Source organism: Cygnus atratus, chromosome 7, assembly GCF_013377495.2.
Source record: "Cygnus atratus isolate AKBS03 ecotype Queensland, Australia chromosome 7, CAtr_DNAZoo_HiC_assembly, whole genome shotgun sequence".
In the NCBI taxonomy this organism is placed as follows: Eukaryota; Metazoa; Chordata; class Aves; order Anseriformes; family Anatidae; genus Cygnus; species Cygnus atratus.
This window is the reverse complement of record NC_066368.1, coordinates 21,502,835-21,519,606: the sequence shown is the minus strand read 5'-3', so window position 1 is coordinate 21,519,606 and position 16,772 is coordinate 21,502,835. Positions and strand designations below refer to the sequence as shown.

Below are 16,772 nucleotides of genomic sequence, written 5' to 3'. Positions count from 1 at the left end.
CTATATCCTGGTCAGTTCACAGAGGTCTGGCTCAGCTGCCTGCAGCGTTGTTTTGTGAAGACAGCCTAATTGGGTGGCTGCTGGAATGGAGCTGATCAGCTGCTCAAACTGATGAAGTGGGATTTGTAGCTGGTAAGAAAATATGTGATACTCAAATCATGTTGTCTTGAGTCCTTCACAGAAGCACTCGGTATCTGTGGGGTTGTGCAGGCATGAGAATTGCACAAGCCTGTTTGGGAGCAGGTGTAGTAGTGGGCAATCATTGATCTCTACATTCAGGATCAGTTTAAACAGTATAACAAATAGTTGTGAAATGTTAACTTTTAAAGTTAACAGCTAACTTCTAAGCACCTATCCGTGAGTAACCCCAAGATGTCCTGGTCACACCAGCACATGTATACGCATGGCTCGCTGTCCTAGGCAGAGGTGGTGATGCTGGTGGGGCAAAACAAAAGTGTCCCAGCAGCCTTCAGCTCATGCTGTTCATATGCGGAGCTCTACACCCTCCTTACACAGCTTTGTAGGCTGTTAGGCTGATTGCTGCTTTGCTTCAAAAGCCCCTTTGAAGCTCCCTGGGTTACTGTTTAATCCATTTGTTGGTCATCTCTCTTGTGAACACCCTCCAGGGTTTTCTGCATCCTGCTTCACACGCATACACCATTTACGCTCATTCTTGTAAGGTGTTGTCCTGGCCATTGGCCATGGGGAGAGTGTGCAAGCCCCGTCCAGTGTCCCCAGCATGAGAACGCACTGACAGGTAACTTCAGCTGCCCAAAAACTGACCCACAAGTGGCTATTTGCTTGACTGAGTGGCAACTTTGAAGGTTTGGGGGTATTCAGACAGATTGCCACAGAGATACACCCTCTCCAAGGGCAGGCCAGGTTGGACATCTTCCTGCTAGCATGGAGCAGGAGGGATCTGTGTGTCTTCCCTCCACAAAGGGCTGCATAGCATTCTTGTGCCAGGAGAGTGGCAAGGAAAGACTGAATTCAGCAGCCTCACGTCCCACAGCTCGGGTCTCAGAGTGTCTGGAGAAGCTTGTTGTTGCTTGACCAGTCTGTATCTCTCCTGTGAGCCAGGTCGCCTGCTGTGGCCCGTGGGTCCTTCAAGGCCTGCTCAGCTCTGCACGACTTGCAAGCACGGTCATCGCAGTGGGGACAACCGTAATATAAATAATAATATTGTTATGAACAGACATGACTAGGAGTGTTTGGGTGAAAGTACTGGAAGGAAAAACTAGGCAGGAAAAGGGTTCTAATAGGTAGACAGCACCCCAGCTGCAGGCCACCAAGGCCCCTGAGGCTCCCCAGGACACCCTGGCCAAGAGGCAAAGGACGGTGGGTAAACCCCAGTGACTTGCAATGGTGACACAGGACAGAGCCACTGGCCCGAGGACATGAAGCAGAGCCACAACCAGCACGTGGTCCCCGAGCCCAGGAGACCCCAGGAGAGGAGGGGGGCTCTCCAAGCAGCACCCATCCTCAGGTCGTGGCAAGGAGTTGGAGGCCAGTGGAGACCCAGGCCTCCAGAACCCAGCAGCTTTGGGTCCTGTGAGCCCTCGGGAAGGAACCCATGACCACAAGCAAGCGACGCCAGCCGCGTTTCCCTCCCCAGGGCCAAGACGCGGTTCTCCTCCACGGCCACGCGGCCGCCGCAGCGCCTGCACCCGGGGCTGCCCCCGTGCCCATCCCCCCCTCGCCTGACGGCTGTCCTGGGCGAATCCCCGCCACGGGAAGCGGGGGGGGGGGGGGCCCTGCTGCGTTCCTCTCGTAGTCTACCCGCCCCGTCCCAGCCCCGGCCCCACGGACCCCCCTGCCGGGGGCGGCCCCATCCGCGGCCCGTCCCGCCCTGTCCCGGCCCGTCCCGCCGCCCGTGGGTGAGTCACGCCGGGCGGGGGCTGCCGGCGCGGCGCGGCGCGGAGCGGCTGAGGCCGGGCAGTGCCGAGCCATGGTCCCCACGCTCGTCCTCCTCCGGCTGCTGGGGCTGCTGCTGCTGCTCGGCCACGGTGAGAACGGGCGGAGGTGCCCAGGGCTCCGGGGAAGCGGCGGGGGGTTTCCCGCGGGCGCTGGCCCCACGGAGAGGAGCGTCGCGGGTGGGTGCGCGGGGATGCTCGCGGGGCGCGGCAGCAGCGGGATTGCTGGCCGGAGGGGTGCTGGCTTTTCAGGACGGCTCGGTCGGGAAGATTTCGGCTGCTTCAGGTGGGAGGCAGAGCTCCGGTGCCGGGCTGGGGGCTGGTGGTCATCACTGCCATTGCCGCCCCAGACTCCATCGCCGTCCCACGCTCCAGCACTGCCCCACTCTCCATCACCTCCCTACTCTCCATCACCTCCTCACTCTCCATCACCTCAGTCTCCATCACCACCCCACTCTCCATCACCTCCCCACTCTCCATCACCTCCCCACTCTCCATCACCTCCCCACTCTCCATCACCTCAGTCTCCACCACCACCCCACTCTCCATCACCTCTCCATGCACCATCCGCCACCTCACACTCACTCGAGGGCAGGGGATGGCAAACGGGGCACTGAGCCCAAGCGCCTGGCTCGCCTCCTACAGCCAGAGAAGCCCCCGTCTGACACCGGTCCCCACCACAGATGTGCTCCCGGTGACCTCTGCCCCGTGCCATGCTGCCATCCCACGGGGTGTGCGGCATTATGCAATTGCACCTGGATGAAACTCCTGCGAGAGGCGGGCGGGAGGGGGGGGGGGATTTGTCATCGGCAGCCCGAGATGTGCCGGCGGGGGAACTGTGACTCAGCCAGCCGAGGGGGTGGCAGCAAAGGCTGCTGGCTCTGCTCGGGCACCATGTGTGAGGCTCCAGGCACCGCAGACGGGCACTTTGCTCCACTGCTGGCCCGGCTGGCTCCCTCCTGTGCTGAGGAGCCTCTGCTTTCTGACATCAAAAAACAAGGGTTGCAAAGGTGGCAAGCTCAAAACACAGATGAATTTTGAATTTTCCTCCTTTGAATTTTCCAGGCATCTCTAGTGGGCCAGAGGAGGAGCTGGTCCATGTTGAGCAGTATGAGATGGTGATGCCACGCAGGGTGCTGGAGCCCCGGGGGAAGAGGGACCTCTCTGCATCACCTGTGAGTAGTGTTGCCTCCCAAATTCCATCTCTGCACAGCCATCCTCACTGCGTCTCAGGGTGTCCAGCAGGGCTTTGGTCAGCAGAGGCCCGAGCTCAGAGCTGGACCTCTTTAGCCAGGTGTCTGCACTGGTTGAATGATACAGCATGTTGTGTCCACTCCAGAGGATGGAGGTATATGATCACAACAACTTTTCTGGGTAGTTTCAGGTCAAAATAGGGGCTGATAGCAGGAAGGACTCTCAGGGAGGGCAATGTTTAGTGCTTTCTTTGGCGATGTTATGTAGTGTGGCTGCCCCTTGCAGTCTTGCACTGATCTTGTGATATCTGGTCTTTACTTAAGTAGGAGTTTGCAGATTCTTGCTGAGCTTTAAGCACTTTTCTTGCTGTGTTTGCTTAAGTTGGTTTTTTTTTTTTTCATCCTTTGGGGCCAGGAAATAAGAATCAGAAAGTTTCAGAAACCCACATGAAAGAAACTCAGAGTTATTTTCTTTTCAGAAACCTTGTAATCTGAGGGAGGGAATGGGGTTTGACTCATGATTTTTGAGTGCTCAGGGCAGGCGTTCATGTGATGACGGCCTTGAACTCAGAGAGGCTTTCCACATCGCCTTGAAAGAAGTGAAGATCAGCCAAATACATGGATTTGTGTTTTAGGAGTGAAAAGCACCAATTTTAGCACCTGAGGAGATGGAGAGGTTGAGGACATTTGTTTCCTAGTAAACTCTTCATACAGCATGTTCATCTGTGATTCAAACCCTTTCTGATAAAATAGCTTCAAAAACACTCCCCGAAAGCATCTGTTTTCTCTGCTCTAGAAACCTAAACTTGTCCATGAGAAAAACGTTGCTATTTAAAGACACCATCTGTGCCACTGGGCATCTTTGCCCCTCTCTTTGCATCTCTCTGCTCCCCCACAAGAAAGGGTCCTGGAGGAGGAGCATGAAGGGCTTTGAGGAACTTGGGCTGGACAAGTTCTCCTGGATGGTGGCAGCCAAGCCTCGGGCTTTGCAGGATGCAGTGGCATCCTCTGATGTGTGGCTGGGTGTGTTGTGGGGAATCTTTATCATATTTTTTTTTCTTCTCCTCACCCTGTGGTTGTCTCCAAGAGACTGACGCTCCTCTCCCCTCTGAATTGCTTTTCTGCAATTTCTTAAAGCCTCCAGCACTGCCAACAATAACAAAGCACCACTTTGTCTGCGGGTGCTGGACAGACATGTCATATGGGAGACATTGTTCATGAGAGAAGAATTTGCCAGGGACCTGTGAGAGCATTTTGTGGCCGGCAGCCGATTGCTGCCAGCAGCAATGCAAGCTGGAAAGACAGGCGGCAGGAACTGAGGGTGACCAAGGGCAGGAAAGCCCCTCTACCTGACCAGGCTCCGTGATGACTACAGGTACCATCACCATCCACCCAGGCAGAAGCCAGACACCTCATCCAGGAGGAATGTGAGCCCTCACTTTCCAGTTTGCTTGAGTCTCCACCCCAGGATCCAAAAGAGCTGAGGATGCGCCTCGAGGCACTGTCTCCTTGCTGCAGCAGTGGCTGAGGAGGTCTCAGGTCCCACATTCCTCACTGTCTCTCCCAGCAGCCCTGGGGAGCTGGGATCTCTGGAGGTCTCTGTCCCAACCTCCAAGGATGGGGGATCACATGGGATCTTTGCCCAGTGGAAAACAAATCTTCCCATAAAGGTGGAGCAGCCCTGCTCTCTGGGGATGTACAGCATCTCCATGGGGGCTCTGGGCCTTGGCCACGCTGACCTGGTCCTAGGGACCATAGGGCGTGCTTGAGACACCTTTGGGTCCCTTCCACCAGCACTATGGTGATACTCGGGGGGGGGGGGAGAGGGAGGAATCCAACACAACGAGACTGAACTTTACCGTCAGTAACAGACAAGAATCCAAATCAGGTTATTTTCCATTCATCATATTCATGTTAGATCAGGCAGAGATAAGGGAGACTGCTGATGAAAGCAGTTGGGCACCAGGGATCTTTGTGGTTCAGCCTGTGAGTAAGTTCTGAACTCAGTCCCAGAAAAGGAGCTCTTGTGACTGATGAGCAGGAAACTTCAGTTTCTGATGTTGCCATCTGCAGCCATGTGTCAGACACGGGAAACCAGCCTTTGCTGACTCAGCTTCATTGCTGGTGACCTGCTTGTTATCTCAGGATGTGCTGGGGATTCACATTATTGCCTGCATGCTTTCTTTTTGTCTGATTTCCTGTGTCTTTGCTGGACGCTTTCAGGGTGAGCTTACACGTGGCTAGTGAGGAGCAAGTCTCCCCATCCCACAGTTGCCTTCCAGCAGGAAGGATGTGCAGGATCAGGGCAATGGAGCCATCCTTTCTGCAGTTTGTGTTGACTTGTGCCATCATCTTGTTTCCTGCAGAGCACCTACCTGGACCATGTCCTCTACAGCATCCAAGCTGAAGGCAGGGACTACCTTCTGCACCTAGAGAAGAACAAGTGAGTGTGGGTGGGCAGGCCCTGGGCAGGCTCACTTACCACCCTGCTGCACATGTCACTTCTCAGGGGCCCGACATCACAGCTCTGGCCACCAAAGCCATCAGCCCAGACCCACACTGGGAAAATAAATCCATGCTGGGAGCTCTTGGGAGTGTCGAATGTGCTGTGGGTCAGGAGGGTCGGATTTGGCTTGGGAGGTCTGGAGCAACATGGAACCCCCCTGCCTTGCTTTCTAGCCGTCCTCTCCCCAAAGCTGATGTTTCTCCTGATGCTGCTTCCTTTCCTGATCTGCAGGGAGCTGCTGGGACAGCATTACACTGAGACACACTACTTGGCTGATGGCACAGAGATCACAGAGAAGCCAGATGTCCAGGTACGGGTCTGGAGTAACAGCAGCCTCCTGGAAGAGGAGTTTTTGGGCCACCACCAATGACACGGGGGCTTCATCATGCTTCCTGGAGGCTTCATCATGCTTCCTGGACGGCTGAGATGCCTCCAGGGCTGTGCTGAGACCCACTCCAAACCACTGCCATGAGCTGGGACCCACTCCAAGCCCCCTGCCATGAGCTGGGACCAACTCCAAGCGCCTGCCATGGGCAGGGACAGCTTTCACTAGATCAGGTTGCCCAAAGCCCCATCCAGCCTGACTTTGAACACTTCCAGCAGTCAAGCTCCTCCAGTCAGCTTGTTCCGGTGTCTCACACCCTCATTGTAAAACAATTCTTTTGTATATCTGATCTAAATCTAACCTCTTCTAGTTTAAAACAATTTCACCTTGTCGTAGTGCTACAGGCACATGTAAAAAGTACACCCCCCCCCCCCCCTCCAGCTTTCCTGCACCCCCCTTTAGGCACTGGAAGGGTTCTAGAAGGTCTCCCTGGAGCCTTCTCTTCTCTAGGCTGAACAACCCCAAGTCCCTCAGCCTGTCTTCATAGGAGAGGTGCTCCAGCCCCTTGATCATCCTTGTGCCATGTCCAATTCCCTCTGGGTGATATCCCTTCCCAGTAGCATATCAACCACACCACTCAGCTTGGTGTCATTCACAGACTTGCTGAGGGTGTACTCAATCCCACTGTCCATGTCACTGATTAAGATATTAAATAGTATTGGTCCCGGCATGGACCCTTGAGGGACACCACTTGCTACTGGTCTCCATTTAGACATTGAGCCATTGACTGCAACTCTATGAATGTGGCCACCCAGGCAATTCCTTATCCACCAAATAGTCCATCCATCAAATCTGTGTCTCTCCAACGTAGAGGCAAGAGTGTTGCCATATCAAAGGCCATACAGAAGTCCAGGTAGATGACATCAATTGGTCTTCCCTTGTCCACTGATGTAATCACTCCATTGCAGAAGGCCAGATTGGTCAGACACAATGTTATGCACCTCTTTTCTGGGTTTCAGGATCACTGCTTTTACCAAGGCCACGTTGTGGGGTACACAGACTCTGCAGCAAGCATCAGCACCTGTGGTGGGCTCAGGTAGGACCTGCGGCTTCCCCGGGGCACAGTTTGGTCAGGGGCAGTAGGGAAGAAAAGGGAAAACAAAAGACATTCTTTCCCCACATACTGAGTGTGCATGGCTCTGTGGCTCAGTGCCTAGGAGGGAAAATAGCCGCAAAGTTTTACATTGTCACTTCTGGGGGAGTGATTCATGGGACCGAGTGAAAGTGGAAAGCTGAGCAGGACAGGAGGTCAGGGCAGGCAGCACTTTCCCCGGGTCTGCAAATGGTACCAGAGCCATCCACTCTACCACACCAAACTTGCTCTCCCCAAGCTTCTGGCAGTGCTGCTGCTCCTTCCTCAAAAATCTGCTTTGGCTCTACCTTCTGCTGAAGTAGCTGAAAGTGCCCTTGCAGAGGAACCTGAGCCCCCAGCTCCATGCGGGGTTGCTCAGTTTGCCGTGCAAGATTTGCATTCTGCTATTCTTAAAAAAGCTCAGCTGACAGCCAGAAATTGCAAGAGAATAAGTCTAGTAGCTGGGGAGGAAGGGTTGTCTTTCAGGGGTATGTGTGAGAAGGACAAGTTGTCTCTACAGCAGTGGAGGTCCTCAGCAACTGTGTTAGCAGGATGAACAAATGCCAGGTTGCAGGACAAGCGCCTGCTGCAGCTCTGTGGCAGCTGGTTCCTTGTTTTGAGAGCAGTGGTTGTGTCTGCAGGGACCCTGGCTCAGCACAGCTTGTGCATACATGGGACATGTAATATGTTTGTGTAGCAGGAGGACAAGATGTTCTCAGGCAGAACAAGCAGCATAACGATACACACAGAGCATGGGATAATGCAGGCGCAGAAAGACAAGACAAAGTTGCAGGGAAGAGGCAAAAAGTCCCTGGCTTTTCCTCTGCACAGTGGCTAGGGATTAAAGTGCGGCCCAAGAGCTGCTTAGGATTTTTTGCTGTTTGTGGTGTCCTGCATGTGGCCAGGAGGACCTGACTGCCATGGCCTGCGAATGGCCCGTAACTCATCCCAACTACCTAGGGGAGCCACAGAAGAGTGGGTTAAGTGGTGGGTGCTTTCCTATATGGCTGTGTGTAGTATCGCAGGTCCTCACAGGGCTGGTGTGGGGTCTGTCCATCCTGCACAGTGTCTGTGAGGCTGCTGGCATGACACCGCCCCAGCCTGATGCCTGCCCTCTCTCTTGGCAGTGGCTTTTTCCAAGTGAATGAGACCACCTTCCTGCTGAAGCCTCTGGAGGAGGACGAGGCCGGCTGGCATGCGGTGTACAGAGCTGCCCACCTCAGGACAAAGCGCAGCGCGTGCCAAGAGGCCGGTGCCACCCTGGAGTATGACCACGACCTTAAAATTGCTGCACCCATGAAGCTCTATCGCTGGGTTAAGGATCACATTGCTTCTCCTTGCCATAGCTGAGTTTTTGAGAGCCTAGGGTCTGTGAAGCCCAGGAGAGAGCTGGGCCATGCTGCATTGCATGGAGATGCTTCCCTCCCCTTGCCCTGCTCCTTGCCTGGCGCAGTCCCACACAGGGTCTCACAGAGCCTCTCTCCTGCCTTACAGCAGTAGCAGGCTGGAGCTTTTCCTTGTGTGTTGGAAGATGTCTGAAACACCTGGGCAAAATAACCTCAGAAAGCAGAGTTAGAAGAGCCACTAGCCTTGCATAGCACTGGAAGGTGCCTGAGGTTCCAACAAATCCCACAGGACGGTCAATGACAGGGCTCAGCAAACCAGAGAGCTGTGCTTTTTTCTGCGCTCACTTTTGTCTTCCCTTCCAGAAATCAGCCCAGTTACACAAAGGGCCCCGATACGTGGAGCTTGTCCTGGTTGTGGACAATGAAGAGGTAAGGGAGGGTGAGTTTGTGCTTTCACTCCTACATGGCTGCTGGGAACTGGAAGCCAACTTGGGAATATCTCTGTGTCCTTCCCCTAGTTCAGAAAATACAAGGACTTGCGCAGGGTGCAGAACCGCATGAAGGAAATTGTGAACCATGTTGACAAGGTGAGCCCCAGGGTGCCAGCTTACCTTCCCTACTCATGCAGTGCTAGCACGGGCCCCGGTCACCCCAGTCAAAGCCGGGAGAGATCTGTGGTAGAGCCGGAGCCAACCTCACACCATTAGATAGGTGACCAGAGGGTGACCAACTCTGCTGGCCAGCAGGGTGCGCAAAGTAGGCATTGAGGCTTGGCTCTACCTGGAGTCCTCAGGAGCATGTGAAGGCTGCCTCTGAGCTCTCAGTTAGGTACCTCACATGAGGGGACAGCAGGGAATTTGTTCTGGGAGCACGTCCTACAGATACCCTCAAGAAAAGGGAGGACCTGTCTACATAGTTTAGCCCAGCTCATGCTATTTTGTGAGGGGGACTTGAGGTGCTAGACCTCATATAGTATTGCTGGGAGGGGGGGGTTGGCTGGGCAACAAGTTCCCAGGGGAGGTGAGACTGTTCCTCTGCTGTGCGGCTAAGGTACAAGCACTCCCTCTAGCCTGTATTCCTTTGCAGCTTTACCAGCCTCTGGGCCTGCGTGTGGCCTTGATTGGCTTGGAGGTGTGGAGCAACAGGGATAAAATCACCGTCAGTCGCAATGCAGAGGTGACACTGGAGAACTTCCTCCGCTGGCGGGAGACGGAGCTGCTGAAGAGGAAGCAGCACGACAATGCCCAGCTGATCACGTAAGCAGGCTGGATGGGTGCTTCCCAGCTGGCACAGAGATTCCATGCTCATGGTCACTTTTCCTTCCCACAGTGGTGTAGACTTCCATGACACGACCGTAGGGCTGGCAAAGAAGCTTGCGATGTGCACCAGGGACTCAGGCGGTGTCAATCAGGTGGGTCCCACTGCCTAGGCACATGCCACAAGGGCGGCAGCAGAGGTCTCTGAGGTACCTGAGCAATAAAAAGAATCCCAGAGTTGCTCTATGGACACGGGCCTTCTCACACCACCTGTCACATGGTTGGGACTTGACCTGCAGTTGGTCTTTGGTCATCTTGTTTATGCTTCTCGTCCATCCATTCCTCCCCAGGGATGACATCCTTTGCTGGAACATGAGCAGTCAACTGTGCGACACGCAAAGCAGCATTTCAAGGTAGCTGCTGTATCTATGCTGACTTATGCCCCTCAGAGCCCAGTCTGAAGTTCTTCAGAGGCTGTGAGACCAGGCTCAGCTTTTGTCTTCAGTTACCTCAGTCTAGAGAAGAGAAAGCTCTAGGGAGATGTTATAGCAGCCTTCCAGTACCTACAGGGGTACTACAGGAAAGCTGTGGAGGGACTTTTTTTCAGGGGGTGTGGTGATAGGAAAAGGGGTAATGGTTTTAATCTAAGAGATGGTAGATTTAGATTAGGTATTAGGAAGAAATTCTTTACTCAGAGGGTGGTTAGGCACTGGAACAGGCTGCCTACAGAAACAGTGGATGCTCCATCCCTGTTTGGAGTCCTGTATCTAGTGGAGTCCCTCAAGGGTTGGTCCTGGGTCCAGTGACGTTTAATATATTCATTGACAACTTGGATGAGGGAATGGAGTGCACCGGCAGCAAGTTTGCTGATGACACTGAACTGGGAGGAGTGGCTGACACACCGGAAGGCTGTGCTGCCATCCAGCGTCCCGCTGGATGAATTGGGCGGGGAGAAACTGAATGAAATATAAAGAGGGCAAGTGTAGAGTCCTGCATCTGGGCAAGAAAAAACCCAGACACCAGTGTAGGTTGGGGACTGCCCTGCTGGAGTGCAGTGAAGGGGAGAGGGACCTGGGGGTCCTGGTGGACAGCCGGATGACCATGAGCCAGCACTGTGCCCTTGTGGCCAAGAAGGCTGATGGCATCCTGGGGTGTATCTGAAGGGGTGTGGTTAGTAGGTCGAGAGAGGTTCTTCTCCCCCTCTACTCTGTCCTGGTGAGACCACATCTAGAATATTGCATCCAGTTCTGGGCCCCTCAGTTCAAGAAGGACAGGGAACTGTTTGAGAGAGTCCAGTGCAGAGCCACGAGGATGATTAAGGGAGTGGAGCATCTCCCTTACGAGGAAAGGCTGAGGGAGCTGTGTCTCTTTAGCCTTTTTTACGAGGAGACTGAGGGGTGACCATATGAACGTTTATATTTACAAATACTTAAAGGGGGAGTGTCAGGAGGATGGAGTCAGGCTCTTCTCGGTGACACCCAATGATAGGACAAGGGGCAATGGATGCAAGCTGGAACATAGGAGGTTCCGCTTAAATATGAGACGAAACTTTTTTACAGTGAGGGTGACAGCACTGGAACAGGCTGCCCAGGAGGGTTGTGGAGTCTCCTTCTCTGGAGACTTTCAAAACCCGCCTGGGTGCGGTCCTGTGTGACATGATTTAGGTGTTCCTGCTCTGGCAGGGGGATTGGACTAGATGATCTTTCAAAGTCCCTTTCAATCCCTAATATTCTGTGATTCTGTGATTCTGTGACCACATTTCCCTTCCTGTTCCATAGGACCACAGCATGGATCCTATTGGTGCTGCATCCACCATGGCTCATGAGATGGGACACAACCTAGGGATGTCTCATGATGAAGATATTGCTGGCTGCCACTGTCCTGTCATCAAAGATCAAGGAGGATGTGTTATGGCAGCGAAGATCAGGTGAGTGGAGAAAATGTGAAGAAAGAGTGAAGAGTAGCCCTGGGCAGCAGATATTTCTAGATGTCCTGATGAGAGCTGGAGTGAAGCCTGGGAGACTGTCAGGTCTGGGAGAACATTCACCACTTTGTTAACTGACCTTTGCTTGGTGGGAAGGCCTGCAAGTGCTCCGCTGTGCTCACTACTGCCTGGTTTTGTGCCCCTTCAGCCTGACTTATCCCAGGCTCTTCAGCAGCTGCAGTGAGCAGGACATGTGGCAGTTCCTCAAGGACCCCAGGACCAGCTGCCTGCTGAATGTCCCCCGGGCGGATGAGCTGTACGGGGAGCCAGTGTGTGGGAACCGGTTTGTAGAGCGGGGAGAGCAGTGCGACTGCGGAAGGCCAGAGGTACAGCCTGGGCGCTCAGGAAGGAACGGGGTGGCTGGGACCTGAAACCCCCTCACTCAGACTCAGAGAGGGTTGTGCAAGCTTCCTCCCTGCCTTTGGGCTTTGCAAGACCTCCTGACTCATCATCCCTGTGCTCCTTATGTTCATGCCAAAAAATAGCTTGGGGAAGGCATTTGTTAACTGAGATGTGTGCCCCCCACCCCTCATGTAGCTGGCTGTAGTTTTAGCAGGAGCATTCCTAGGAAAGGCATCCCCAGGGAAACATCCCCCAGCATGTCCTCAGGAGAGATGGCCTAAGAAAGGGGACATCAGTGCGCATTGTCCTCGCCAGAGGTGTGTTTAGCTGTTCCTCATCCCAGTGCAACACAGTGGGAAGTTTTGTGACAAACTGCCAGGGGACGTCTCCTGTGCTGGGACCTGTGGGGAGGAACCCATTGCCTTCCTCATGCAGTGAGCACAGAGATCTCCGTGTCATTCTTGGAGATTTGCGAAGGGTGCTACCTTTCCAGGGGCCCAGGTCATGTCTGTTTTCCTCCAAACTCCACATCTTATGAAAAATCTTTTGTAGTCTTCTGGTTTTATGGTGGTAATGGGAGTAAAGACGCTGCAGGAACAGTTCGCACCCACAGTGCAGGGCCCCAGTGCTGAGTTTTGGACCAGGATGTTGCTGTGCTTTTGCCCCATGGTTCAACCTGGAGCCATTTTATGCCTATGATGGTTACACTGCCCTAGTAACTTGGCAGCCCCCCAAAAAGAAGGAAAGAGTCTTTTGGGGGCATTTGGGAGAGTTTCAGCCCCTTCCTCTTTTGGAAGGCTTTTGCTGCTCTCTCTGCAGTATGGGTTTGTGGCAATGGTGATTTTCTCTTGGGAGCTTGCAGCTAAAGCAAAGCTGAGACTTGTCAGTCCTGTGGTAATGGGAGGCCCCATGCAGCCTTGGTCCTTGGTCCCACCCACACAGGCCCCATGCAGCTTCTCCTCCTCCAGCCACCTTGGACTCTGCTGTCTCAAAACCAAGCCATTTTTGGCTGTGTCTCACAGGAGTGCTTTGATCGCTGCTGCAACGCCACCACCTGCCAGCTGAGAGAGGGGGCCAAGTGCGCACAAGGTGACTGCTGCCAGGACTGCAAGGTACCGTGCAGGGATGGAGACCTGGTGGAGGCCTAGTGTTTGGCTAGGGCATCACACCCACTCTCCCCCACCCCCCACTCCAACTCCTCAGGAGCTTTGTGGCAGAGGCAATGCATGCCTACGGCTGCCAAAGGGCCTGGAGGACCTCTGCTGCTGCCCAGTGTAAGAAATGCCTTGATATGAAGGGACAGGACAGTAAAAAGACCCTGGGGCAAGTCCAAACTAAAAGCAAAACACAAGGTGCTGCATGGGGGGAAGTACTTAAGTACAGGAACAACTGGTCTGGTGGTATGTCCCCTTCCTGTGCAGTAGCTCAGTCAAAAGCAAATACCTTTGTACCGTCTTTGGCACAGATCTGTCTATGGCACAAGCCACCGTGTCTGGATCCCCTTTTCTGGGGGTGCAGAGAGATGCTTTGCAGACCTGGGTGCTGACAGGCTCTGGCCTGGATCAGGGCAATGGGATGTGGTGCCCATGTGGCTCCTAACAGCCTTCTTTCTGCACAGGTGAAGGCTGCCGGCACAATATGCCGGGCCAGCAAGAATGACTGTGACCTTCCCGAGCACTGCACTGGCCTCAGCCCCGAGTGCCCGGAGGATGTCTTCCAGGAAAACGGCATCCCCTGCCAGAGTGGCAATGGCTACTGCTACAACGGGGCCTGCCCCTCGCATGCTGAGCAGTGCCGTGTGCTCTGGGGCGCAGGTAGCTTTCCCCTCTCCCCCCACCTCGGGAGAGGGCCGGTGGTGGGGCAGGCAGTTCTTAGTGTCGGGGATGGCCGGTGGTAGCTGCCCTCATGTTGCTGCCAGCTGCTGTTGGCTTGCTGCAGGCTCTGGCTCCACGTGATCCTTCTGCTCTGTGCCTCCCGCAGCAGCCCGAGTAGCTCCCGATGAATGCTTTAAGCAGAACAGCAGGCAAGACCTCAAACTCCACTGCCTGACTGAGTCTGGGAAGAGGCCCTGCAGCCCCAAGTAAGGAGCAGGGAGCCTGTTTTCAGTTCTGACCCTGGGGAGCAAGCAAAGCTCCTCAGGGCTCACAGCTGCTCTGCTGACAGGGATGTGAAGTGCGGCACACTGCTGTGCACGAGTGACACCACCAGTCCTGTCCTTGGCAGCGGCTTCTTCACTCTCTCCTTTGGCCAGTTCAAGTGCAAAGCAGCCCTCGACAGCAACGATGGCAACGAGTTGGTGGCTAACCTCAGGCTGGTGCCCACTGGCACCAAGTGTGGGGAGGAGATGGTGAGTGCCTGGGGGATGTGCTGGGGCAGTGGGAGGTGACTCCCAGCCACGGGGCTGTGCTCAGAGCCTCCCACCCACCCCCAGGTCTGCTACGCTGGGCGCTGCCAGAACCTTCTGGTCTATGGCAAGAAGAACTGCTCAGCAAAGTGTAACAGCCACGGGGTAGGTTGTGCTTCCATGCTCCCCATGGCTGCAGCTAGCAGGGCTCTCCATCTCCAAGCAGCTTGGGTGGTAGTCCCTGCCGTTCACTTTGCCTCCTTGCCTTGACTCTGCCCTCCCTGGTTTCAGGTGTGCAATCACAAGCGGGAGTGCCACTGTGAGCCAGGGTGGGCACCACCATACTGCCAGCACAAGGTTTTGGAGCTCACACCAGGTAGGGCACCTTGTACACGCAGCCAGCATCATCTCTCTCAGCTTTGTGCTTGTGCCAAGGTGGGAGCGTGAGATGAGGTCAGTGTCTTGCCGCCATGCTGGCCACCCCTCTGCCCCCATGCGGCATTCTTGGTGTTGGGGGTGCCTGTCCCAGTGCCAACTGTGTCTTTGCAGGGGGCAGCAGCATGGTCCTGGCTGCTGTGCTGTCCGTGCTGGCACTCTCCAGCATCCTGCTCGGCGGAGGTGTTGTTCTGCTCAGAGGCAGAGGGAAGAGGTACTTCCAGAAGGGGTAAGAAGGCCTGCAGCAGGGTTAAGCTACAAGCACACAGGCCGAGCTCAGGACAAGCTCAGGGCTGGGGGGCCGCAGCAGCCCATGTTGCCTGTCGGTCCTTTGCCTCACAGGACCTCCAGCAGAACCACCACTGGCCTCACCAACCCGGTCTTTCAGGAGGGGAGCCGGCTGCAGCCTCCCGGCAGCCAGCTGTCCCACCGTGACATCAGCAGCCCCAATCTGCTCAGCACCACAGCGGCCCCACGCAGCACCCGGCCCCTGGTGCCCAGCCGCCCGGTCCCGCAGGTAGGAGTGCAGCTTGAAGCCCTGGGGTGGGAGTTGCAGTGAACCTGGGCTCCGGCTCATCCACATCCCTCTGCTGGGTGTGATGTCCCTGCCTGGTGGACAGCACCATCCCCACTCCCCGGGGCAGCTGTTCCTCTGCCCTGAAGTCTGGCTGCTGTCCCTCACACAGGTCCCTTCCCAGCAGCCAGAAGGACTCAAGTCTCTCCTCTCCTGTCCCCAGGAGAGGCCAAAGCCACCCAGGAAGCCTCTGCCAGCCCTAAAGAGGAAGGAGGTAGGTGCCCCCAGTACAGCACTGGTGCTGGGATGGAGTTGGGGCTGGTGCCTGGGGAGCAGGGCAGTGCAGGCTCACCTACAGGGAGTCCACCTCACCTTTGCCTCTTGCACTTCTGCCCAGCCCTGCGGTGTGGTGGCAGGAGCACCGTCACCATCACCACCAGTGCCTCCTACTAAGCCTCTGACCCTCTCGTCTCAGCCATGTACATCCCTGGTCCTGCCCCAGGTGAGCTGTGCCCAGTGCCCCCCAATACCCAGTGTCATTTCTGTCCCCTACCAGCAGCAAGAGGCCCCACGGGGACCTTGCCAATCCACCCCCCAACACCCCCTCGTTGTTGCAGCTGGACATCCCCCCCAAGGTGGCCCCGAAGCCGACAGCAGCCAGAAGGTGACCTGGGACATGTCCGTCACTGCGACAGAGGAGGTGTGGGTGCTGGCACTTTGGCAGGATGGCTGAGGGCCGCTGTGTCTTGTGTCACCGGTACTTGAATCGCTTGCTGGACCTCCCCGGACAGCATCCATGTTTACAGATATTCGAGTTGTGCCTTAACAGACTTTGTAGCTTTATGAATTGCCCAGACAGCCATGAGCTGGGGGCTCAGTGTCAGAGGGAGACCAGCAGCAGGGACAATGCTGACACCACTGTCCCCCCAGGAACCCCCCCCCCCAAACAATGCCTGTTTTTCTCCCCCAAGCCCCTCTTGGTGCCGCTGATGGGACAGCTCTGATTTGGAGGCCAGCCTGGGTTGTTACGGGCTGTCCTGTGCTCTGGGTGCTGCTGCCTTCTCCCTACACGTAGTGAATGTGTCGTTCCTCACATACCATCCCTGTTGAGGCCACGGTAAGGAGCTCTTGGCCCTAAACACACTGGGGTGGCACAATGGGGATGCTGTGTAGAGCTGACACTGTAGCCAGGGACAGCCGCACCACACATCTTGCCAGGGGCTCTGGCAGGTCCGAGCCAGGCTTGGCTTCACTGTGGTGTCCCTCCCCACCAGGTTTTTAGCTCTGAAGTTACCACTCAAGCTACTGATCTCTTGAAATAAGATTTCCCCTGTGCGTTTTTACTGTGGCTGTTAATTTAAGATGATTACATGATCGTTTTGAGCCATTTGTTGTGAAATTGATCCTCCCCCTTTTTTTTACATCATTTAGGCTGAGGGCTTTTATACAAATAAAGACTGAAGACAGTGGTGGCTTGGGGTG

General features: G+C 55.2%; 1 protein-coding gene across 4 annotated transcripts; it reads left to right on the top strand.

The window, feature by feature from the left end:
* The first annotated feature begins 1,861 nt into the window (after positions 1 to 1,861).
* On the top strand, positions 1,862 to 16,759 carry ADAM8 (ADAM metallopeptidase domain 8). 4 transcript variants are annotated; one of them, XM_035545544.1, is made up of 23 exons: positions 1,862 to 2,006; positions 2,979 to 3,088; positions 5,473 to 5,549; positions 5,844 to 5,922; positions 6,957 to 7,033; positions 8,197 to 8,383; positions 8,779 to 8,844; positions 8,934 to 9,002; positions 9,502 to 9,671; positions 9,745 to 9,826; positions 11,450 to 11,598; positions 11,804 to 11,981; positions 13,020 to 13,109; positions 13,616 to 13,811; positions 13,978 to 14,077; positions 14,161 to 14,344; positions 14,429 to 14,506; positions 14,633 to 14,717; positions 14,891 to 15,005; positions 15,119 to 15,293; positions 15,463 to 15,564; positions 15,688 to 15,792; positions 15,908 to 16,759. In XM_035545544.1, exons 1-23 carry the CDS (start codon positions 1,949 to 1,951, stop codon positions 15,956 to 15,958), a joined length of 2,583 nt encoding a protein of 860 aa, XP_035401437.1. In that variant the 5' UTR covers positions 1,862 to 1,948; the 3' UTR covers positions 15,959 to 16,759. The 4 variants fall into 4 exon arrangements, with proteins under 4 accessions (XP_035401437.1, XP_035401445.1, XP_035401429.1 ...); XM_035545552.2 differs by having other exon boundaries at positions 1,863 to 2,006; positions 15,514 to 15,564; XM_035545536.2 differs by having other exon boundaries at positions 1,863 to 2,006; positions 12,966 to 13,109; positions 15,514 to 15,564.
* Positions 16,760 to 16,772: the final 13 nt, after the last annotated feature.

What these genes read in the sequence shown, in the direction of transcription:
- ADAM8 (XM_035545527.2), top strand. Translation starts at nt 1,949, where the DNA reads ATGGTCCCCACGCTCGTCCTCCTCCGGCTGCTGGGGCTGCTGCTGCTG. An exon ending in GCGACTGCGGAAGGCCAGAG is followed by an intron (nt 11,982 to 12,965) that starts GTACAGCCTGGG and finishes CTCCTCCTCCAG; the next exon opens with CCACCTTGGACTCTGCTGTC. An exon ending in ACTGCTGCCAGGACTGCAAG is followed by an intron (nt 13,110 to 13,615) that starts GTACCGTGCAGG and finishes CTTTCTGCACAG; the next exon opens with GTGAAGGCTGCCGGCACAAT.